Source organism: Coregonus clupeaformis, unplaced genomic scaffold (assembly GCF_020615455.1).
Source record: "Coregonus clupeaformis isolate EN_2021a unplaced genomic scaffold, ASM2061545v1 scaf1417, whole genome shotgun sequence".
NCBI classification, from domain to species: domain Eukaryota; kingdom Metazoa; phylum Chordata; class Actinopteri; order Salmoniformes; family Salmonidae; genus Coregonus; species Coregonus clupeaformis.
The window spans coordinates 52,600-78,086 of NW_025534871.1; the positions used below are offsets into that span (position 1 = coordinate 52,600).

The window sequence follows — 25,487 nt, forward strand, 5'->3', positions numbered from 1 at the left end:
AGCCAATCGGTAGTCAGCAGTGAGATGACTGTGTGATCTTAGTGAGCTGTTGATTGGTGACAGATGTACTATTTCTTCACAGAATGTTGCATGCTATTGAGCTGTGTTTTCCTTGGTCCTGAATGTAAATGCAAAGAAATAATAAATATGATTCCTGTATTTACGCTCATTTGTGGTTTGTTATTGATTCACTGTAGATTTTCACCAAAGAGGGTCATATAATTTTTGTCTGCATTGAGCTGAGTTGACAACAGTGTGGTTTTGAAGAATTCCCATCCTCGACTGCTCACGGACTTCTCTATGAGAACTCAGAGATGAACGTATCCCATGCATGGCCAGCCCTCTCTCTTAGAGCTGCGGTGGCAGTGAGCTATATACTGTATATAGAGATATTTTTGCTGTGGTTACATAGAACTACTGTACTGTATTTCTCAAACACATGTTTTTTACTACTACAAATTAGGTACAGTATATCGTAACTTCTTATCCAAACTTATATCAAATTATTATACCCATTTTTACAACTTATTATGCCCCCCTCAGATTCAAATTATTTTCTGCTCTTTGTTCCTAAAATCGCCCATATTGTCCCATTAAATTACTTAACTTTACATTACTTTTACGAAATACTTATTCTAACTGCGGACTTGCCTGTAATAATTTAGTCATTTCCTGTTTCTCTCTTCAATTTTAAATGACGCTCCAATTTACTTTTAATAGTGACTGTTTTTTCCCCCGATATCGGTCTACTAAGCTGGACATTCATTACTACTTCATCAGTTCATGCAATTATTAGTAATTAAACACTTAAATAAAATCCCCATCCTGATCTGTATTAAAATGTAGTTCCTATTTGTCGTTTTGGTGCTATTATTCAATATGTTACATTGCATTGGCTCCATCTGCTGGTCATTTTGAGCAATTTCCCATGTCGAATTCTCTCTCATTTTAATGATGTTTTACCACATCAAAAAGGTCCGTAATCTATTTCTTTAATTCGCTCTCTTTACCAAGGTATTCAAATAATGATACAACACATCAGAGGTCCATAACCTATTTCTCTCTTTCCCAAAGTGTTCAAATGATGATACAACACATCTATTTACTTCATGATGATACTACACATCTCTCTATTCTACACCCACTCCTGTATTCTCTTTTGTCTTTATACTAATTACTGTTAACACACCTTGTTTTGAATCATAGCACCATGTAATATTCCAATGTGATATTCTCCTTACATCCCTTTACATAACTCAACACCACTCATCGTCCCCCTTTAAAATATAGAATTTTAAATGTTCATTACAGCTTAGCTTTACCACAGATGAGCAGATTTTAACATAATAATAGAATGAAAGTCTGCTTAGCTGTTAGTTCGGCTGTAGACTGTATCCTGTTCGTGAAGACACCAATCTGTTATGATGAGTTTCTAGGGTATCAAGTGATTACGAATGTAAGGATGTAGTTAGACACTTTTGATGGGGAGTTCATATAATATATTTAATATGGTACCATGGTTAGTTATAACAGACATAGCCCTGCCTCTTCCAACTTCCTAACAAAGATCCACTCTCTCTATATATACACGCTCTGTTACAAGTCTCTCGACGAACATCTGGTACCCCATCATGGGCATTCCCTTCTCTTTGATGTTATTACCCTTTACCCCCAAGTCATATATCCTGTCCATCAATCATTTCTAAGATCAACATCAGTCATCTCCTTTGACATAATGGAATGTAGACTCTGTGTCACCAAACCACTTATCTACTATCTCTAACCTGGTCCACACAATACTATGACATGACATCATTACAGATGGGGGCATACTTCTAGGCCACGTTTCCCTTCCTGGAGTGCTCCTTTGCCAGTATGTGGTGTGCCAAGGCATACCCATACCCAATATGTTGGGTGTTGAACATTAGGGCATCCTGAATGTTTTCATCCACATCAGTGTCCACCATGTTTGATGTATCTCATTATAGCCTAGTTTATCATTGTCTATATGTTTTTCAGTACAAAAGGATATAAAGTTACAAGGTAAACATTCATGGGCCAAAGGCAAATATAAGTGACTGTGACTTTTCCTCAGAATAGCGCACTGTGTTTTACACATCATGTATATGACAATTGCTCATTGTCATATCGACCCAAACTCCAGGACCAGGGACAGTGAGTGATTGACAGCAGGAGAGGTCCATGGCCTAGGGGAGGCGAGTGACAAGAAACTCACACCCACTGAGTGCCAGCCAGCCAGCCAGGTATGGTGCACCTCACCTGTAATGGAAATATTTAAGATGACTAAAGTTCATATTTAATTTAGAGTGATCAATGAGGCTGGATGTTATGGATTAAACTCATAGCTGCTGATATGGTTGCCGCCAGACTGGAGGTACAAGGACAGAGGATACACTGATTATTATTGTATTGTGTGAAACAATGTGATTCTGTAGCAGCTGACAAAGTCACTGCTTTCTGTTTTGACTTCCTACAAGCCTCTCAGGTTGGTGTTTACAGATTGTATGCTGATTAGGATATAAGGGTGTTCTCAGAGAAGGCCAGTTAGACATGTTCTCTGCTTCTGGGCTGGAGGTTTCTCCCTGTTGCAACTTGTAAAACATATATTTTTGATTGACTCTCTGCGACTGTTCGTCTGTTTTGTTCACCTGGGAATTCCTATTACATCACCCCGCCCTCATTTCAGTGAGCCTGGATCTCTGTGAGAGAGTGAGAGAGGAAGGCCATCCTGTCTGTATCCCCAGGCTGAGCACTCACACGCAGAGGGACGATGAGGCTAGGTTGGGTCCGTGGGCTGGCCCCTTTGCTGGCCATGGCTGCTGGAATACTCTACATCACATCCATTAAGCAGGAGATTCATTCTCATGGGGAGAGACTGCAGAGGGCCCATCAGAATGACTCGGTCAGGGGCCAGGACATGCTCAAGAGGCTGGAGAAGATGGAGGCTCACTTCGAGAAGCTGGGTGAATCTCAATCTCCTTCATTTAACAGTGGCGTGAAAAAGTATTTGTCCCCTTTCTGATATTTTTGATACTGAATGTTATCAGATCTTCAACCAAAACCTAATATTAGATCAAGGGAACCTGAGTTTACAAATAACCCAAAAAATTGATACTTATTTTATTTATTTAATTAAGTTATGCAACACCCAATTCCCCTGTGTGAAAAAGTAATTGCTCCTTTACACACAATAACTGATTGTGCCACCTTTAGCTGTAATGACTGCAACTTAATGCTTCCTGTAGCTGTTTATCAGTATGTCACATTGCTGTGGAGGAATTATAGCCCATTCTTGCATGCAGAACTGCTTTAATTCAGAGACATTTGTGGGTTTTCAAGCATGTACTGCTCGTTTCAAGTCCTGCCACAACATCTCAATACAGATTAGGTCTGCACATTGACTAGGCCATTCCAAAACTTCAAATGTGTTGCTTTTTAATCATTTTCATGTAGACTTGATTGTGTGTTTTGGATCATTGTCTTGCTGCATGACCTAGCTGTGCTTCAGCTTCAGCTCACAGATGGGTGGTCTAACATTCTCCTGTAGGATTATCTGATACAGAGCAGAATTCATGGTTCCTTCTATTAAGGGAAGTCGTCCAGGTCCTGACCATCACACTTGGTATGAGTTTCTTTCTGTGGATTGCAGGGTTTGGTTTTCACCAGACACAATGGGACCCATCTCGTCCAAAAAGTTCACTCAAGTTTGCCAAAAAAGCACCTGGATGATCATCAAGACTCTTTGAAGAATGTTATACGGACAGATGAGTCAAAAGTATAACTCTTTAGATGACATGGGTCCCATTAGGCCTGGCCAAACACTACAGACTGATCAACAACTACAGGAAGTATTTGGTTGCAGTCATTGGAGCTAAAGTTACCCATATGTAACTCTGTGTTGTTTTTATTACACTACTTTGCTTTATCTTGGCCAGGTCGCAGTTGTAAATGAGAACCTGTTCTCAACTGGCTTACCTGGTTAAATAAAGGTTAAATAAAAAAAATTTAAAAAAGGTGGCACAACCAGTTATTGAGTGTAAGGTGGCAATTACTTTTTCACACAGGGGCATTGGGTGTTGCATAACTTTGTTTATGAAATAAATTAAATAAGTATGTAATTGTTTTGTTATTTGTTCACTCACGGTCCCTTTATCTAATATTAGGTTTTGGTTGAAGATCTGATAACATTCAGTATCAAAAATATGCAAAAGTAGAGAAAATTAGAAAGGGTCAAATACTTTTTCACAGTACTGCACATGTGACTTACCTAGAAGGGAAATACCAGTAGCTCTGTTCACATATTGTACCTGGACTACAGGCTGCCACTGTTAAACCCTTTATTTAATTGAGAACCAGTTTGAGTCTAGCCTACATGTAGAGTTGATCCCCAAAAAAGTTATTTCATACTTCACAGTGATCATTGTAAAAGGGAATTTGTGACTCGATCGGGAAACTTGCCGTATGTCGCACGCCACTGCTTCACATGAGAGGCATTTGAAAGTAAACATTTTTTAAAATTTAAATGTGTTTTCTTGGCAGAAATGCATTCTGGAACATGTGTACTTTCATGTGCCTTAATAACAAACTTGTATTGAATCCGTAAATACGAATACAATTGTTAAATTACGAGCCTAATTGGTTTTACCATGGAAAAAGACTGCTAGCCATTATTGGCTGAGATAATGGATGGGCTGGACATGCCTGGAGGTGAGTTTGGATTGGTCTGCCATGTAGCATGCTTCTGTCTATAACGTAAGCTGCTCAGTATGTGTTGATAGTCCTTTTTACCGCGCAGTTTTTGAAAGCTATAACGTTAGCCATCGAGAACTACAAAAGTGTGCTGCTTTTCTCAACAACATTGATGCCCTGAATTTAGCAGGCGCTATCGACAGATCAGTTGGAAAAAGTGATTGGCTGTTTTCTGCACACGCCACAGTCAATGTGAAATGAATTGTGACTCGACTCAACGCTGGCCAAATAAGATGTAGCTACAAACAAAACTGAGTTAAATGGTTCCAGTCTGCCGTGAAGCGTTCATCCATGTATATGGGTAAAAGTCTAGCTACATTTTCAGATCTTATACGTTTCTAATTTTGTCAGAAAGTTGTATTCATTGCAAGTTAAAGCGTACTGTCAGCTAGCTAGCGAATGTTAGCTTGCTGGCTCGCTAGCTAATGTTACGTGTATGATCTGTGTAGAAATGTTATTTGAATCAGAAAAATATTTGCATTGCTACTTATAGCCTAATGTTAGCTAGCTAACATTGAACCTAGTTGTTAGCTTTAGCTACCTGCAGGTTCATACTACAGCTATGACAACGTTTGTATTGGTAGTGGCACGAGTTGGGATTATGCCGGTTCATGGTTTAGCTAGCTAGCTAGTTAGCTAAATGTCTAAACAAAAGACTCCACTTCGCTATATGATTACATGACCCATCAAGATAGCCAGGTGTGTCTGGGGGTGATTATGGCCATCTATTGTATTTCATGAACATGTGTATGTACGTGTCTAGACAATAGTGACCCATCCACTTAGTGTGGCTGGGTGGTGGCTATAGCATTTCCTTCACATGACCCATCAATTTAGACAAGTGTGTCGGGTAAGCATAATCTAATAATTATAAAATATTTATGAAATATTTTTATCTGGACACTTTTGGTTTTTGATATTGCTACTATGCATGTAACCATTTCACTGTACTGTTTACACATTCTGTATCCTGTGCATGTGACAAATACATTTAGATTTGATTTGATATAGTGTGTGTTTACCAGAGATGGTAATGTAAAGAACAACATGACCTGCACCAAAGTCAGATTAGGATATGGGCCAACAAGGACTAGTGTCATGTGTACCCCCTGTCGCAGGCTGAAACGGAGGCTATGGAAACATACGTCACAGAGTCCCTGGGCCAGGGGTATATACGTCCCTCCACTTCAATGCGCCCGTGCATTGATTATCGATCACTGAACAAGGAGACGATAAGATGTAGTTATCCTCTCCCCCTCATTCCTTCAGTGATTCAGTCAATGCATGGGGCGTGCTTCTTCACCAAATTAGATCTCAGGAGTGCATACAACCTGGTGCGTGTTTGGGAGGGGGATGAGTGGAAGACAGCATTCAGCACAACCACGGGGCATTATGAATACCTGGTGATGCCCTACGGTTTGATGAATGCTCCATCCGTCTTCCAGTCCTATGTGAACGAGGTGTTTCGGGACATGCTTGGTCGTGGTGTAGTGGTCTACATCAATGACATCCTGGTTTATTCCGCCACGCGCGCCAAGCATGTGTCCCTGGTTTGCAAAGTACTGGCCCGACTGTTGGAAAATTACCTTTATGCCAAGGCAGAGAAGTATATGTTTTTCCAGCAGTCCATCTCCTTCATCGGATACCGCATTACCACCTCAGGTGTGGAGATGGAGGGAGATCTCCAACCACGGTTAAGGAGGTGCAGCGGGGGATTACTTTATCCTATCCCAGGTATTCCTTAAAGAGGTGGGGTTTCAAATGTCTCCGGAAGGTGGTGAGTGACTCCGCTGTCCTGGCGTCGTGAGGGAGCTTGTTCCACCATTGGGGTGCCAGAGCAGCGGAACAGTTTTGACTGGGCTGAGCGGGAACTATGCTTCCGCAGAGGAAGGGGAGCCAGCAGGCCAGAGGTGGATGAACGCAAGTAGCCCTCGTGAGCAGCCAACATGTGATACTGAAAGATGCTATTGATTCACATAGGAAGGTGTAACCATCAGTTGTATCAGTGTGACTGTATAAAAAGGAGCACTCCCGGTTCAGGACAAGCAGTTGTTGTTCCATGGAGCAAGCTCAGGCTTTGTTATGCAATAAAGTCTAATTCTTGAATTCACAAGCTCCGGTGTCTTGAGAGATATTTTGGAGTTGATTATCTATTAGTCAAATATTTCCACGACAATAGTTAGGCCTACCAGAGACAATACAGCAGGACTATAAGAGTTATGTTGTGATAATAAGCAAGTAGAAAGGTGGTATTTACCAGAAAAGTCCACTTGAACGCCCCTCCAACTGGTAATTACTAGTGGGAAACTCGTCTATCATCCCTGATCTCCGACTTCTCCCACATGCTGACCTCTGACGTCACCTACTAAGGAAATTACATTTTTAACAGCATTTTCAGCAGTTAAATGCAACAACAAAACATTATTTACAAAAAGCAGTCTATAAATATATGTTTTTGAACACCAAATTATTTTACAAACATAATAGCTGTACTTATAGTTTATGGTTGACGCAGCTTGTTAGCCATTAGCCAATCAGCGTTTCTCAATGAGTTCAAAGCACGTGAATGCATCCAACTTGTATTTACGACTTCATAACTGGTAACTACCACCTTCCCACTTTGTTATGAACACAGCAATATCATCATGCTTTGAAAATCCTATTGGTAGTCAGCAGTGAGATGACTTTGTGATCTTAGTGAGCAGTTGGTTGTACATTTCTTCATGGGGACAGATGTACAGTTTCTTCACAGAATGTGAAATGCTATTCAGCTGTGTTTTCCTTGGTCCTGAATGTAAATGCAAAGAAATAATAAATATCATTCCTGTATTTAAGCTCATTTGTGGTTTGTTATCGATTCACTGTAGAATCAATAACAAAGGGGGTCGTAGAATATTTGTCTGCATTGACATATAGAGCTGAGCTGAGTGGTTTTTAAGAAGTCCTCGACTGCTCAGGGACTTCAGTATGAGTTCTCAGAGATTAACTTATCCTACGTCCTATGCCACAAGGCTGTAAGGGTTGGTGTGAGGTGTGACCCAGGTGCGGTGCAGGTTAGACAGTAGGCAGTAGGCAGAGATGGTGAAACAAGGAACTTTACTGATGGTCCTGAAGCCAGGATACAAAATAACGGACTTTACACGAAAAAGAAAGGAGGAACAAATAAGACTCCAAAAAACAGGAAGACAGACCAAAATATGAAATACTAACTATGACTGAAATAATAAACACTTCTCACGTACCTGTCCATACGTCCCGCGATCAGACACTGATTAGTACTGCTTGGCACAGTGAAACTAGCAGAGAAAACTGAGCAAGGGAACACAGGGAGCAACGGCCCCATCCGGAAAACTGAGCAACTGCCCCAGCCATTTACCTCGGCACCTCCGGGTGTAGGCGACGGCATGTTGTTATCAGCCCTGGGTCCAGAATGTCCCTCCTGGGCACCCAGGACCGCTCCTCTGGCCCATAACCCTCCCAGTCCACCAGAAATTGGAAACACCCTCCCCACCCGCCGGCAGTCCAGGATCCGGTCCACTTTAAAAGCCGGCTGCCCTCCGACAAGGCGCAGCGGGGGAACAGGACGAGGAGGGGGAGCCAGTGGACAGGTGGCCATGGGCTTGAGGAGGGACACATGGAATGTGGGATGCACCCGCATGGTGGGGGGAAGTTGCAGGCGGTAGGCCACTGGGTTGACTCGCCGGACCACTCTGAATGGCCCGACGAACCGGGGGGACAGCTTCCTGGACTCCACGCAGAGAGGAAGATCCCACATGGAGAGCCACACCCTCTGTCCCAGGCAAAAGACCCGGGCCGGGCAACGGCTGCGGTTGGCCTGATGTTGAGACCTGACCGAGGCCCGCACCTAACTCCTAACTCCATCTATTGGCACTGGAAGGGGGACAGGCCGGTGGACGAGCAGAGAAGAGTGTTGTGGGCGTACTCCGCCCACGCCAGTCGCTGACTCCGCGTAGCTGGGTTGCTGGAGGCGTAGCACCTCAGCACCCCTTCCAGATCCTGGATGACGTGCTATGTCTGCCCATTCGAGTGGGGATGGAAGCTGGAAGCCGGACAAGCTGACGGAGGCGCCGAGGCAGGTGGCGAACGCCTTCCAGAACCTGGAGGCGAACTGAGGGCCCCGATCCAACACCACATCTTGGGGAAGGCCATGGACCCGGAAAACGTGCTGCACCACCAGCTTATCCATCGAGAACCGGTCCACAACGACCAGGATGACTGTGTATCCATCATAGGGGGATAGGGCGGAAATGAAATCCAGCGAGATATGGGACCAGGGGCGCTTGGGGATAGGCAGAGGTCGGAGCGGAGCAGCCCTGCCGCGGGCTGATTTGAGCTCTTCGTGCGCGCGCACACCAGGCAAGCAGCCACGAAGGCGCGCGTACCTCCCTCAATAGATAGCCACCAGAACCTCCTACGCAGGAACTCCAACGTCCTGGCACCCACCGGATGGCTGGTGAGGTCGGACACGTGCGTCCACTGAAGCAGTCGCGAGTGCGCCGCCTTGGGTACGTACATCCTCCCCGATGGACCTCCGCCCAGATCAGGCTCCCGCAGTAGCGTTGCTCTGACCAGCCTATCGATTCCCCAAGAAACTAGGGCAGCAATCAGGGCGTTGGGGACAATGGGGTCATCCCTCTCCACCAGGTCCATGGGGTCGAACTGCCGGGAGAGCACGTCAGGCTTGGTGTTCTTAGACCCCGGACGGTATGAGATGGTGAACCAGAACCTGGTGAAGAACAACGCCCACCTGGCCTGGCACGAGTTGAGTCCAGGCGAAGGAGCGTACGCTCATCTGGGTGAGGTCTGTCAGGGGAGCGGCTAGGGAGCTAAAAATGCGAATGAATCGCTTATAAAATTAGCCAACCCTAAAAACCGTTGTAGTTTCTTGAGGGATGAGGGCTGGGGCCAATCCAGTACCGCGCTGACCTTGGCGGGTCCATCCGGGGTCCCCTGGGTGCGATGAACCCAGGAAGCAGTCTGTCTCAGTGTGGAACACACACTTCTCCACCTTGACGTAGAACTGCTGACAGAGAAGGCATTGGAGGACCTGCCAAACGTGCTGCTGGTGTTCACTCATGTCCTTCGAAAATATGAGGATATCATCAAAATACACGAAGACGCTGTAGTCGAGGAGGTCCTGGAATACGTCATTGACCAACTCCTAGAACACCGCAGGCGCGTTGGCTAGACCAAACGGCATGACTTGGTACTCGTAATGCCCACTGGGTGTGTTAAATGCCGTCTTCCACTCATCCCCCTGCCAAATCCTCACCAGGTTGTAGGCATTACGTAAGTCCAGCTTGGTGAAGACCCGGGTTCCCTGCAACGACTCGAATGCCGTCGTCATCAGGGGGAGTGGGTAGAGGTTCTTAACCGTGATGTCGTTGACTGCCCGGTAATCAATGCACGGCCACTGCCCACCGTCCTTTTTCCCAACGAAGAAGAAGCCCGCGCCCACGGGTGAGGTAGAGGGACGGCTGTGACCCTCGACAAGTGCCTCGTCGATATACTCCCTCATGGCCAGCATCTCCGGCCGGGACAAGGAAAACAATCGCCCTTGTGTGGGCATGGCACCCGGCAGGAGATCGATAGAACAGTCGTGTGTCCTTAATCCAAGATGGCGTAGTAGTGCGGTTGTGTATTCTGTTGTGTCTTCATGTAAATAGCCAGTTTTTTTTCTTTTTTTCGTATATATCTCAATTTCCATCCTTTAACTAAATATACTTTCCTGCAACCCACCTCATCCAATGTGGAACGGTTTCTATTATTTATTTATTTTTATCAAGAACCTATGGCTGAAACTAGCCAGCTAGCCAGCTAACTAGCTACTTGCTATTAGTCACCTTTAGCAGTCTTCACCACTGTCTGTGGCCTGCACTACCTACCAGCCACCTCTAGCCTGGACAATTAGGAAGGATTACTTTATCCTATCCCAGGTATTCCTTAAAGAGGTGGGGTTTCAAATGTCTCTGGAAGGTGGTGAGTGACTCCGCTGTCCTGGCGTCGTGAGGGAGCTTGCTCCACCATTGGGGTGCCAGAGCAGCGAACAGTTTTGACTGGGCTGAGCGGGAACTATGCTTCCGCAGAGGTAGGGGAGCCAGCAGGCCAGAGGTGGATGAACGCAGTGCCCTCGTTTGGGTGTAGGGACTGATCAGAGCCTGAAGGTACGGAGGTGCCGTTCCCCTCACAGCTCCGTAGGCAAGCACCATGGTCTTGTAGCAGATGCGAGCTTCAACTGGAAGCCAGTGGAGTGTGCGGAGGAGCGGGGTGACGTGAGAGAACTTGGGAACGTTGAACAACAGACGGGCTGAGGCATTCTGGATGAGTTGTAGGGGTTTAATGGCACAGGCAGGGAGCCCAGCCAACAGCGAGTTGCAGTAATCCAGACGGGAGATGACAAGTGCCTGGATTAGGACCTGTGCCGCTTCCTGTGTAAGGCAGGGTCGTACTCTCCGAATGTTGTAGAGCATGAACCTACAGGATCGGGTCACCGCCTTGATGTTAGCGGAGAACGACAGGGTGTTGTCCAGGGTCACGCCAAGGCTCTTCGCACTCTGGGAGGAGGACACAACGGAGTTGTCAACCGTGATGGCGAGATCATGGAACAGGCAGTCCTTCCCCGGGAGGAAGAGCAGCTCCGTCTTGCCAAGGTTCAGCTTGAGGTGGTGATCCGTCATCCATACTGATATGTCTGCCAGACATGCAGAGATGCGATTCGCCACCTGGTTATCAGAAAGGGGGAAAGGAGAAGATTAGTTGTGTGTCGTCAGCGTAGCAATGATAGGAGAGGCCATGTGAGGATATGACAGAGCCAAGTGACTTGGTGTATGGCGAGAATAGGAGAGGGCCTAGAACTGAGCCCTGGTGGACACCAGTGGTGAGAGCACGTGGTGCGGAGACAGCTTCTCGCCACGCCACTTGGTAGGAGCGACCGGTCAGGTAGGACGCAATCCAAGAGTGAGCCGCGCCGGAGATGCCCAGCTCGGAGAGGGTGGAGAGGAGGATCTGATGGTTCACAGTATCAAAGGCAGCAGACAGGTCTAGAAGGACAAGAGCAGAGGAGAGAGAGTTAGCTTTAGCAGTGCGGAGAGCCTCCGTGACACAGAGAAGAGCAGTCTCAGTTGAATGACCAGTCTTGAAGCCTGACTGGTTTGGATCAAGAAGGTCATTCTGAGAGAGATAGCAAGAGAGTTGGCTAAAGACGGCACGCTCAATAGTTTTGGAGAGAAAAGAAAGAAGGGATACTGGTCTGTAGTTGTTGACTTCAGAGGGATCGGGAGTGTTGGTTTTTTGAGAAGGGGTGCAACTCTCGCTCTCTTGAAGACGGAAGGGACATAGCCAGCGGTCAAGGATGAGTTGATCAGCGAGGTGAGGTAAGGGAGAAGGTCACCGGAGATGGTCTGGAGAAGAGAGGAGGGGATAGGGTCAAGCGGGCAGGTTGTTGGGCGGCCTGCCGTCACAAGTCGCAAGATTTTATCTGGAGAGAGAGGGGAGAAAGAAGTCAAAGCATAGGGTAGGGCAGTGTGAGCAGGACCAGCAGTGTCATTTGACTTAACAAACGAGGATCGGATGTCGTCAACCTTCTTTTCAAAATGGTTGACGAAGTCATCCACAGAGAGGGAGGAGGGGGGATTCAGCAGGGAGGAGAATGTGGCAAAGAGCTTCCTAGGGTTAGAGGCAGATGCTTGGAATTTAGAGTGGTAGAAAGTGGCCTTAGCAGCAGAAACAGATGAAGAAAATGTAGAGAGGAGGGAGTGAAAAGATGCCAGGTCCGCAGGGAGTCTAGTTTTCTTCCATTTCCGCTCAGCTGCCCGGAGCTCTGTTCTGTGAGCTCGCAATGAGTCATCAAGCCACGGAGCTGGAGGGGAGGACCGAGCCGGCCGGGAGGATAAGGGACATAGAGAGTCAAAGGATGCAGAAAGGGAGGAGAGGAGGGTTGAGGAGGCAGAATCAGGAGATTGGAGGGAGAAGGATTGAGCAGAGGGAAGAGATGATAGGATGGAAGAGGAGAGAGTAGCGGGAGAGAGAGAGCGAAGGTTGCGACGGCGCATTACCATCTGTGTAGGGACAGAGTGAGTAGTGTTGGAGGAGAGGGAGAGAGAAAAGGATACAAAGTAGTGGTCGGAGACTTGGAGGGGAGTTGCTGTCAAAGCTCCCTCATCACTGTCAAAGCTCCCTAAAACACTTCAGCAAGCAGGCCATTCTAATTGACCTGGCCCGGGTATCCTGGATGGATATTGACCTCATTCCGTCAGTAGAGGATGCCTGGATGTTCTTCAAAAGTGCTTTCTTCTCCATCTTAAATAAGCATGCCCCATTCAAAAAATGCAGAACTAAGAACAGATATTGCCCCTGGTTCACCCCAGACTTGACAGGTCCTGAGGCAGCAAAGCATCCCCAAACCATCACACCACCACCACCATGCTTGACCTTTGGTATGATGTTCTTACTGTGGAATGCAGAGTTTGGTTTTCGCCAGGCATTACTGGAACCATGTCGTCCAAAAAGTTATACTTCATCTGTCCATAGAACGTTCTTCCAAGAGTCTTGATGATCATCCAGGTGCTTTTTGGCAAACTTTAGTCAACTTTTTGGACGTGATGGGTCCCATTATGCCTGGCGAAAACAAAACACTGCATTCCACAGTAAGAACATCATATCAAAGGTCAAGCATGGTGGTGGTGGTGTGATGGTTTGGGGATGCTTTGCTGCCTCAGGCCCTGGACGACTTGCCTTAATAGAAGGAACCATGAATTCTGCTCTGTATCAGATAATTCTACAGGAGAATGTCAGACCATCCGTCTGTGAGCTGAAGCTGAAGCGCAGCTGGGTCATGCAGCAAGACAATGATCCAAAACACACAATCAAGTCTACATGAAAATTGCTAAAAAGCAACAAATTTGAAGTTTTGGAATGGCCTAGTCAAAGTCCAGACCTAATCCCAATTGAGATGTTGTGGCAGGACTTGAAACGAGCAGTTCATGGTTGAAAACCCACACGTCACTGAGTTAAAGCAGTTCTGCATGGAAGAGTGGGCCAAAATTCCTCCACAGCTATGTGAGAGACTGATCAACAACTACAGGAAGCATTTGGTTGGAGTCATTGCAGCTAAAGGTGGCACAACCAGTTATTGAGTGTAAGGGGGCAATTCCTTTTTCACACAGGGGAATTGGGTGTTGCATAACTTTGTTTATGATGAAATAAATATGTAATTGTTGTGTTATTTGTTCACTTATGTTCCCTTTATCTAATATTAGGTTTTGGTTGAAGATCTGATAACATTCAGTATCACAAATATGCAAAAGTTGAGAAAATTAGAAAGGGGGCAAATACTTTTTCATAGCACTGTAAAGTGTGTTGTCCTTATTTTCATCATTCTAATGATATGCTTGAATGATATAGGACTAGAATGAGATAAAGAAGGCTTTCACTTCTCTTCACGAGGATTGAATGGTTATGGGTCTGAATAAATAACTGCTATAGCCTAACTGCCATCGGGTGTTCGCTCTTCTTTCAAACTACCCGTGAGTTCTATTGGCGTCTTTATTTAACATTCACCAAACAAGAGCTTGCGTCCCTCTTCAAATAGTCTATTGGTATAAGAAATGCTAAAAAAAGAATGTCCGGCAAGGAATTCTAGTCTAGCTTTTCCTGCATGGGACTCCAAGTGCTAAGGAGCCTTTTTTACAGAGAGAGGCCAGCGGAGCACAGGTGTGTGCGTATTGCGCAAGAGACAGAGGCTCAGTTCTAGGCCCTCTCCTATTCTCGCTATACACCAAGTCACTTGGCTCTGTCATATCCTCACATGGCCTCTCCTATCATTGCTACGCAGACAACACACAACTAATCTTATCCTTCTGATAACCAGGTGGCGAATCGCATCTCTGCATGTCTGGCAGACATATCAGTGTGGATGACGGATCACCACCTCAAGCTGAACCTCGGCAAGACGGAGCTGCTCTTCCTCCCGGGGAAGGACTGCCCGTTCCATGATCTCGCCATCACACTTGACAACTTCGGTGTGTCCTCCTCCCAGAGTGCAAAAAGCCTTGGCGTGACCCTGGACAACACCCTGTCGTTCTCCACTAACATCAAGGCGGTGACCCGATCCTGTAGGTTCATGCTCTACAACATTCGGAGAGTACGACCCTGCCTTACACAGGAAGCGGCACAGGTCCTAATCCAGGCACTTGTCATCTCCCATCTGGATTACTGCAACTCGCTGTTGGCTGGGCTCCCTGCCTGTGCCATTAAACCCCTACAACTCATCCAGAATGCCGCAGCCCATCTGGTGTTCAACCTTCCCAAGTTCTCTCACGTCACCCCGCTCCTCCGCACACTCCACTGGCTTCCAGTTGAAGCTCGCATCTGCTACAAGACCATGGTGCTTGCCTACGGAGCTGCGAGGGGAACGGCACCTCCGTACCTTCAGGCTCTGATCAGTCCCTACACCCAAACGAGGGCATTGCGTTCATCCACCTCTGGCCTGCTGGCCCCCTACCTCTGCGGAAGCACAGATCCCGCTCAGCCCAGTCAAAACTGTTCGCTGCTCTGGCACCCCAATGGTGGAACAAGCTCCCTCATGTCGCCAGGACAGCGGAGTCACTCACCACCTTCCGGAGACACTTGAAACCCCACCTCTTTAAGGAATTCCTGGGATAGGATAAAGTAATCCTTCTACCCCCCCCCAGTAATGTGGTTATCACACTGGCTATAAGGTGAATGCACCAATTTGTAAGTCGCTCTGGATAAGAGCGTCTGCTAAATGACGTAAATGTAAATGTAAGTTAGAAGCTTATTACTCATAACCCATCACTCATTAGCTAAATATAAGGCTAATACTGCATTGAATGTATTACCTGAAAGAGGTAGGCTAGGACATCTCTATATAGGCCTGTACAGTGCATTCGGAAAGTATTCAGACCCCTTCACTTTTTCCACATTTTGTTACGTTACAGCCTTATTCTAAAATTGATTAAATTGTTTTTTTCCCTCATCAATCTACACACAATACCCCATAATGATAAAGCAAACACTTTTTTTGTGTGCAAATGTATAAAAGCAGATTACACGGAAATATCACATATACATAAGTATTCAGACCCTTTACTCAGTACTTTGTTGAATCACCTTTGGCAGTGATTACAGTCTTAAGTCGTCTTGGGTATGACGCTACAAGCTTGGCACATCTGTATTTGCGGAGTTTCTCCCATTCTTCTCTGCAGATCCTCTGAAGCTCTGTCAGGTTGGATGGGGAGCGTCACTGCACAGCGATTTTCAGGTCTCTCCAGAAATGTTCGATCAGGTTCAAGTCCGGCCTCTGGCTGGGCCACTCAAGGACATTCAGAGACTTGTCCCGAAGCCAATCCTGCGTTTTCTTGGCTGTGTGCTTAGGCTGAACCTTCGCCCTATGCTATAACCACCCCCCAGCCACATCTAGCTAAGTGGATGGGTCACTATTGTCTAGTCATGTACACATATTCATGAAATACAATAGATGGTCGTCATCACCCCCAAACACACCTGGCTAACTTGATGCTTCATGTAATCATTCTCTTGCAAAATGGAGTCTTTCGTTTAGACATGTAGCTAGCTAGCTAAACAATGAACCATAATTCCAACTCATACAGTGCATTCGGAAAGTATTCAGACCCCTTGACTTTTTCCACATTTTGTTACGTTACAGCCTTATTCTAAAATTGATTAAATTACATTTTTTCCTCATCAAATGATGACATAATGACAAAGTGAAAACAGGTTTTTAGACATTTTTGCCAGGAGTCACTCCTTTTGATACAAACAGAGCATTAACTTATTTAGATAGCTTCAGTCACTGTTTTTAGAATGTTTAAAAAATAGTTGATGAATAATGTTTTTATCTTTGCCTCGATCCTGACTAGTCTCCCAGTCCCTGCCGCTGAAAAACATCCCCACAGCATGATGCTGCCACCACCATGCTTCACCGTAGGGATGGTGCCAGGTTTCCTCCAGACGTAGTGCTTGAAATTCAGGCCAAAGAGATCGATCTTGGTTTCATCAGACCAGAGAATCTTGTTTTCATGGTCCGAGTGTCCTTTAGGTGTCTTTTGGCAAACTCCAAGCGGGCTGTCATGTGCCTTTTACTGAGGAGTGGCTTCCGTCTGGCCACTTTACCATAAAGGCCTGATTGGTGGAGTGCTGCAGAGACGGTTGTCCTTCTGGAAGTTTCTCCCCATCTCCACAGAGAAACTCTAGAGCTCTGTCAGAGTGACCATCGGGTTCTTGGTCACCTCCCTGACCAAGGCCCTTCTCCCCAGACTGCTCAGTTTTTTTACATTGTATTTTTTACATTGTAGAATAATAGTGAAGACATCAAAACTATGAAATAACACATATGTAATCATGTAGTAACCAAATAAGTGTTAAACAAATCAAAATATATTATATATTTGAGATTCTTCAAAGTAGCCACCCTTTGCCTTGATGACAGCTTTGCACACGCTTGGCATTCTCTCAACCAGCTTCATGAGGTAGTCACCTGGAATGCATTTCAATTAACATGTGTGCCTTGTTAAAAGTAATTTGTGGAATTTCTTTCCTTCTTAATGCGTTTGAGCCAATCAGTTGTGTGGTGACAAGGTAGGGGGGGTATACAGAAGATAGCCCTATTTGGTAAAAGACCAAGTCCATATTATGGCAAGAACAGCTCAAATAAGCAAACAGAAATGACAGTCTAGCATTACTTTAAGACATGTAGGTCAGTCAATTAGGAACATTTCAAGAACTTTGAAAGTTTTTCAAGTGCAGTCGCAAAAACCATCAAGCGCTATAATGAAACTGGCTCTCATGAGGACCGCCACAGGAAAGGAAGACCCAGAGTCACCTCTGCTGCAGAGGATTAGTTCATTAGAGTTACCAGCCTCAGAAATTGCAGCCCAAATAAATGCTTTACAGAGTTCAAGTAACAGACACATCTCAACAGCAACTGTTCAGAGGAGATTGCGTGAATCAGGCCTTCATGGTCGAATTGCTGCAAAGAAACCACTACTAAAGGACACCAATAAGAAGAAGAGGCTTGCTTGGGCCAAGAAACATGAGCAATGGACAATAGACCGGTGGAAATCTGTCCTTTGGTCTGATGAGTCGAAATTTGAAATGTTTGGTTACAACCGCCGTGTCTTTGTGATCTCCACATGTGTGTTTCCCATCGTGAAGCATGGAGGAGGAGGTGTGATGGTGCTTTGCTGGTGACACTGTCAAATCAAATTTTATTTGTCACATACACATGTTTAGCAGATGTTATTGCGGGTGTAACGAAATGCTTGTGCTTCTAGCTCCGACAGTGCAGTAATATCTAACAAGTAATATCTAACAATTTCACAACATATACCCAATACATACAAATCTAAGTAAGGAATGGAATTAAGAATATATACATATATGGACGAGTAATGTCAGAGCGGCATGGACTAAGATACAGTAGATTATTATAGAATGCAGTATATACATATTAGATGAGTAATGCAAGATATGTAAACATTAGTAGTGACTAGTGTTCAATTTCTTAAAGTGGCCAGTGATTTCTATAGGCAGCAGCAGCATCTAAAGTGCTAGTGATATCTATGATTGATTTAGAATTCAAGACACACTTAACCAGCATGGCTACCACAGCATTCTGCAGCGATACGCCATCCCATCTGGTTTGCGCTTAGTGGACTATCATTTGTTTTTCAACAGGGCAATGACCCAAAACACACCTCCAGGCTGTGTAAGGGCTATTTGACCAAGAAGGAGAGTGATGGAGTGCTGCATTAGATGACCTGGCCTCCACAATCACCCGACCTCAACCCAATTGAGATGGTTTGGGATGAGTTGGACTGCAGAGTGAAGGAAAAGCAGCCAACAAGTGCTCAGCTTATGTGGGAACTTCTTCAAGACTGTTGGAAAAGCATTCCTCATGAAGCTGGTTGAGAGAATGCCAAGAGTGTGGAAAACTGTCATCAAGGCAAATGGTGGCTACTTTGAAGAATATAAAATATATTTTGATTTGTTGAACACTTTTTTGGTTACTACATGGATTCCATATGTGTTTATTCATAGTTTTGATGTCTTCACTATTATTCTATAATGTAGAAAATAGTAAAAAATTAAGAAACCCCTTGAATTAGTAGGTGTTCTAGAACTTTTGACCGGTAGTGTATGTATAATGAAATATGAAATTCAACATAATTTCAACCCCCCAATATAACAGAATATGATGTTTCTACCTGAACTTTTCAACGCAATTTCAACATAGACGTAGTTCTGATGATTATGTTGAAATTAGATTGATGTAACAACCTCTTAGTCAGGTTAAGTCAATGTATTTAAGTTGACATTTTACCCTCATTTCAATGTTTACAATGCTGGTTGAAATAAGATGAAAACCGTACTGGTTGATAACTTTTTTCAAATCCACTGTGTATTCCACGTTGATTCCACGTCATAATACGTTGACAAATGACATTGAAACAATGTTGATTCAACCAGTGTGTGCCCAGTGGGTAGCAACTGTTTCTAGAGGTTTAGTTTAGATACAGTGGGGGAAAAAAGTATTTAGTCAGCCACCAATTGTGCAAGTTCTCCCACTTAAAAAGATGAGAGAGGCCTGTAATTTTCATCATAGGTACACGTCAACTATGACAGACAAAATGAGAAAAAGAAATCCAGAAAATCACATTGTAGGATTTTTAATGAATTTATTTGCAAATTATGGTGGAAAATAAGTATTTGGTCAATAACAAAAGTTTCTCAATACTTTGTTATATACCCTTTGTTGGCAATGACACAGGTCAAACGTTTTCTGTAAGTCTTCACAAGGTTTTCACACACTGTTGCTGGTATTTTGGCCCATTCCTCCATGCAGATCTCCTCTAGAGCAGTGATGTTTTGGGGCTGTCGCTGGGCAACACAGACTTTCAACTCCCTCCAAAGATTTTCTATGGGGTTGAGATCTGGAGACTGGCTAGGCCACTCCAGGACCTTGAAATGCTTCTTACGAAGCCACTCCTTCGTTGCCCGAGCGGTGTGTTTGGGATCATTGTCATGTTGAAAGACCCAGCCATGTTTCATCTTCAATGCCCTTGCTGATGGAAGGAGGTTTTCACTCAAAATCTCACGATACATGGCCCCATTCATTCTTTCCTTTACACGGATCAGTCGTCCTGGTTCCTTTGCAGAAAAACAGCCCCAAAGCATGATGTTTCCACCCCCATGCTTCACAGTAGGTATGGTGTTCTTTGGATGCAACTCAGCATTCTTAGTCCTCCAAACACGACGAGTTGAGTTTTTACCAAAAAGTTATATTTTGGTTTCATCTGACCATATGACTTTCTCCCAATCCTCTTCTGGATCATCCAAATGCACTCTAGCAAACTTCAGACGGGCCTGGACATGTACTGGCTTAAGCAGGGGGATACGTCTTGCACTGCAGGATTTGAGTCCCTGGCGGCGTAGTGTGTTACTGATGGTAGGCTTTGTTACTTTGGTCCCAGCTCTCTGCAGGTCATTCACTAGGTCCCCCGTGTGGTTCTGGGATTTTTGCTCACCGTTCTTGTGATCATTTTGACCCCACAGGGTGAGATCTTGCGTGGAGCCCCAGATCGAGGGAGATTATCAGTGGTCTTGTATGTCTTCCATTTCCTAATAATTGCTCCCACAGTTGATTTCTTCAAACCAAGCTGCTTACCTATTGCAGATTCAGTCTTCCCAGCCTGGTGCAGGTCTACAATTTTGTTTCTGGTGTCCTTTGACAGCTCTTTGGTCTTGGCCATAGTGGAGTTTGGAGTGTGACTGTTTGAGGTTGTGGACAGGTGTCTTTTATACTGATAACAAGTTCAAACAGGTGCCATTAATACAGGTAACGAGTGGAGGACAGAGGAGCCTCTTAAAGAAGAAGTTACAGGTCTGTGAGAGCCAGAAATCTTGCTTGTTTGTAAGTGACCAAATACTTATTTTCCACCATAATTTGCAAATAAATTCATTAAAATCCTACAATGTGAATTTCTGGATTTTTTTTTCTCAATTTGTCTGTCATAGTTGACGTGTACCTATGATGAAAATTACAGGCCTCTCTCATCTTTTTAAGTGGGAGAACTTGCACAATTGGTGGCTGACTAAATACTTTTTTTCCCCACTGTAAGAGGAACCTTATTGTCCCCAAACTGAAATACCCTACAGTGCTTATTTTTAATTGAATCAAAATGAATTAGTTATTATTACAGGTACTGACAGACAATGTGGCATTTACCTGGTTTGAGATGGGTAATACTTCTAGGCCACGTTTCCCTTCCTGGAGTGCTCCTTTGCCAGTATGTGGTGTGCCAAGGCATACCCATACCCAATACGTTGGGTGTTGAACGTTAGGGCATCCTGAATGTTTTCATCTACATCAGTGTCCACCATGTTTGATGTATCTCATTATAGCCTAGTTTATGTTTTTCAGGACAAAGTGATATAAAGTTACAAGGTAAACATTCATGGGCCAAAGGCAAATATAAGTCACTGTGACTTTTCCTCAGAATAGCGCACTGTGTTTTACACATTATGGATATGACAATTGCTAATTGTCATATCGACCCAAACTCCAGGACCAGGGACAGTGAGTGATTGACAGCAGGGAGAGGTCCACTGGCCTAGGGGAGGCAAGTAACAAGAAACTCACACCCACTGAGTGCCAGCCAGCCAGGGAATATTTAAGATGACTAAAGTTCATATTTAATTTAGTGATACCATTTTAGCATATTTGTAGTTTCTGTTATGCACGTGATTTCCAGTGTTCTGTTTGTAACACTCGGGTTGATTGGCACTAGACTAGAGGCTGGATGTTATGGATTAAACTCATAGCTGCTGATATGGTTGCCGCCAGACTGGAGGTACAAGGACAGAGGATACACTGAATATTATTGTATTGTGTGAAACACTGTGATTCTGTAGCAGCTGACAAAGTCACTGCTTTCTGTTTTGACTTCCTACAAGCCTCTCAGGTTGGTGTTTACAGATTGTATGCTGATTAGGATATAAGGGTGTTCCCAGAGAAGGCCAGTTAGACATGTTCTCTGCTTCTGGGCTGGAGGTTTCTCCCTGTTGCAACTTGTAATAAACTAATTAGATTTTTGATTGACTTTCTGCGACTGATCTTCTCTTTTGTTCACCTGGAAATTCCTATTACATCACCCCTCCCTCCTTTCAGCGAGGTGAGTCTCAATCTCCTTCATTTAACTGTGACTTACCTGGAAGAGAAATGCCAGTAACTCTGTCCACACACTGTACCTGGACTACAGTCTACCACTGTTCTAGATGGTAGGGCAGATTTAGAGGGGAGGATTTTAGATCACATTAGAATCTAGTCTGAGCCTACATGTAGAGTTGATCCCAGGAAGTTATTTCACACTTCACAGTGATGATTGTAAAAGGGAATTTGTTCTCAATTAAATAAAGGGTTTTAAATAAACTAATAAAATATTAAATAAAATATGCCCATAATCATTTTAGATTGTTATTTAATCCTGTACACTGTTGCTTATTGCACAACATTTGATCCACCAACTGCTGTGTGCCAAGTTTGCCACATTGTTTACTATTACAAAAAACAATTCTCCAAAGCAGATCAAACATTATTAATCAACTTTTTTTGTAAACACACATGCAAACAGTTACTGAAGCTATGTAAATGAGGTCATGCTCTGTTTGTATGAAAAGGGATGACTCATGTTGATTCCGGCAGCCTTAACACACTTATTACAGTTTGATGAACAGCTGTCATGTGTGTCCACAGTGAAGACAATCAACGAAGGGATCAGTCTGAAAGAGGGGCAGGCTGTGAAAGCTCCCGAGGTCAAGAAGGAGAGGAAGGTGGTGAAGAAGTTGTACCCCAACTCAGCTCTGTTTACAAGCTGGGGTGATGAGCTCTCAGAGGAGGAGCAGAAAGAGGCAGAGGGGCTGTTTCAGATGTATGGATACAACGCCTTCCTGAGTGACAGACTACCCCTGAACAGGGAAATCCCTGATACTCGCGATCCTAAGTAAATCATTTTCCTCATCTCTCCCCCACCTCTACACAATAAATGATGTATAACTCAAGACTTCTGAATTCTAACCACAGTCTGTTGCATCCGAGGTCATCTGAGGTCCATTCCATCTCCAGCACTTTTAATGCAGTTTGACGAATGACATTGAAATTGACAATAACTTTAAGAGTGAAACAGCAGCTTTGGTGAAGTGAATTAATTATATGAGGTCGACCAAATGTTTTGTTGTGCCTGTTAGGTGTGCTAATCACCAGTATCCCCATGACCTGCCCACCATCAGCGTGGTGTTGATCTACTTGGACGAGGCACTGTCCATCATCAAGAGAGCTGTCCGCAGCATCATGGACAAGACCCCCCAACGCCTGCTCAAAGACATCATACTGGTGGATGACCACAGCCCCAATGGTTCGCCTAATTGGTCTCTTCTCTACGCATAGAAACATTTGAAATTACATTTGTTAACATTTAGATTGAACATAGGTGTGGCTTTCAACTTTTGTTGTGTTTCACTGATTTTCAAGTGTCTGCTTTCACAGAGGATCTAAAGGAGAAGTTGGATGTCTACATCAGCTTCATCCATGAAGAGCGTCCGGGCCTGGTGAAGAGAGTGAGACACTCAGAGCAGCTCGGTCTCACACAGGCCCGCCTCTCAGGGTGGAGAGAAGCTGAAGAAGATGTGGTGGCCATCTTGGATGCCCACATAGAGGTCCATGTGGAATGGTAGTCTAAATGGTTTTTGTTATAAAATATGCTCGTGAGATCTTTAAATCCCCCCAATGTGGTGTTTTCAGTCTGTGTTTGTGTGAACAGGGTGGAGCCTCTGTTATCTCGGATAAAGGAGGACCGCACGTTGGTGTTGACACCGGTGTTTGACAAAGTCAATTTCGATGACTTGACAGTCACACGTTATGGGCCTGCTGCAGACGCCTTTGACTGGGCCCTGTGGTGTATGTACGAGTCCTTCAGACCTGAGTGGTATGCCTTGAAAGACGAGTCACAGCCAGGAAAGTGAGTTGTTCATGATTTCATCATAGGATGATAGTTCAGTTTCACAAGTCTGTTTGAATAGGCGATAAGGAAAGCACGGCATTGGGAGGAAAATCTCACCTAATATTTACACCTGGAATATTATTTTACGTTATCTATTCAATAAAATGAATGTCACTTCTCCCAGTGTAGAAATTACTATGATTTGTACTGTATGTTTGTCAGGAGCCCCTCCATTATGGGCATACTAGTGGTTGATCGGCTGTTCTTTGGGGAAATTGGTGCTCTCGACGGTGGTATGAAGATCTATGGAGGTGAAAATGTTGAACTGGGCATCCGGGTAAGCCCCTCTGCTACAGTTGCTAAATGAATGTTTGAAATCAAAGCAGACTTGTGTTTGCAGAATTACTTTCTGTTCTTGATTCATTCAGTTTGAACAAACCAATCTAGAGCCAACATCTAGACACTTCAGTCCATATCTATAAATTCTTCCTTCTCTCTTGGTGTTTGGTTTTCCTAGGTGTGGCTGTGTGGGGGAAGTATTGAGGTTATACCTTGTTCTAAAATAGCCCACATCGAGAGGGCCCATAAACCCTATCTCCCCGACCTGAGCATTACAATGAAGAGGAATGCTCTGAGAGTGGCTGAGGTCTGGATGGATGAATACAAACATAATGTCAACATCGCCTGGAACCTCCCACTGAAGGTACACTCTTAGAAAAAAAGGGTTCCAAAAGGGTTCTTCGGCTTACCCCATAGGAGAACCCTTTTGGGGTCCAGGTAGAACCCTTTTTGGTTGCAGGTAGAACTATTTTGGGTTCCATGTAGAACCCTCTGTGAAAAGGGTTCTACATGTAACCAAAGGGGTTCTACATGGAACCAAAATGGGTTCTTCAAAGGGTTCTCCTATGGGGACAGCCAAAGAACCTGTGTGCTGTACAGAACAAACAATTCAAAAAGTAGGCTTTGTTCAGGTGCTCCTATAAAATAACAATCATCGTTGTTATTGCAGCTTGAAAGAAGACTAGACAGTCAGAATTAGCACTATGTGTGAAAAGTTTATATTATTCAATGCCACAATAAGGATATTGAAGTATGATCTATGTAAATATCTGGAGGTAAAAACAAATATGGATAATAGGTGGATTGCTCACATGGCCTGTGTTTCTGATTTAGAAATCTTCCTCTTTCTCACCACAGGACCATGGCATAGACATTGGGGATGTTTCAGAGAGGAAGAAGTTGAGAAAGAGGCTGAACTGCAAGCCCTTCCAGTGGTATCTGGACAATGTGTATCCCATGTTAGACCCCCTGGGTGACTTGCTTGGTTATGGAGCTGTGAGTGTTGCTAAAACATTTATCATTGTTCTGCACACACACACACACACACACACACACACAGTCTGCTGTTCTATTATGTACTATTCATTCAACTACACGACCAAGACACTACCCACTTTAAACCTATAAATACTTTCATACTTGACATAACACATTCATTATCTATACTGTATACACTGTACCAGGATAATAATCTGCACTTTTATAACCGTTTAATCTCTGTCTATAAAATCAACAGCTGGTCAATGATCTGAAGGCGGATCTCTGTATAGATCAAGGCCCATTTCCAGGGAACACACCTATTTTATATGGATGCCATTA

General features: G+C 44.4%; 1 protein-coding gene across 1 annotated transcript; it reads left to right on the top strand.

Annotated features, from left to right (window-relative positions):
- The first annotated feature begins 2,596 nt into the window (after positions 1 to 2,596).
- Positions 2,597 to 25,415, top strand: LOC121547857 (probable polypeptide N-acetylgalactosaminyltransferase 8). Its single transcript, XM_045218177.1, has 9 exons — positions 2,597 to 2,984; positions 22,586 to 22,832; positions 23,077 to 23,243; positions 23,360 to 23,558; positions 23,649 to 23,846; positions 24,051 to 24,165; positions 24,346 to 24,531; positions 25,026 to 25,152; positions 25,405 to 25,415. Exons 1-9 carry the CDS (start codon positions 2,792 to 2,794, stop codon positions 25,413 to 25,415), a joined length of 1,443 nt encoding a protein of 480 aa, XP_045074112.1. The 5' UTR covers positions 2,597 to 2,791.
- The last annotated feature ends 72 nt before the right edge of the window (positions 25,416 to 25,487 follow it).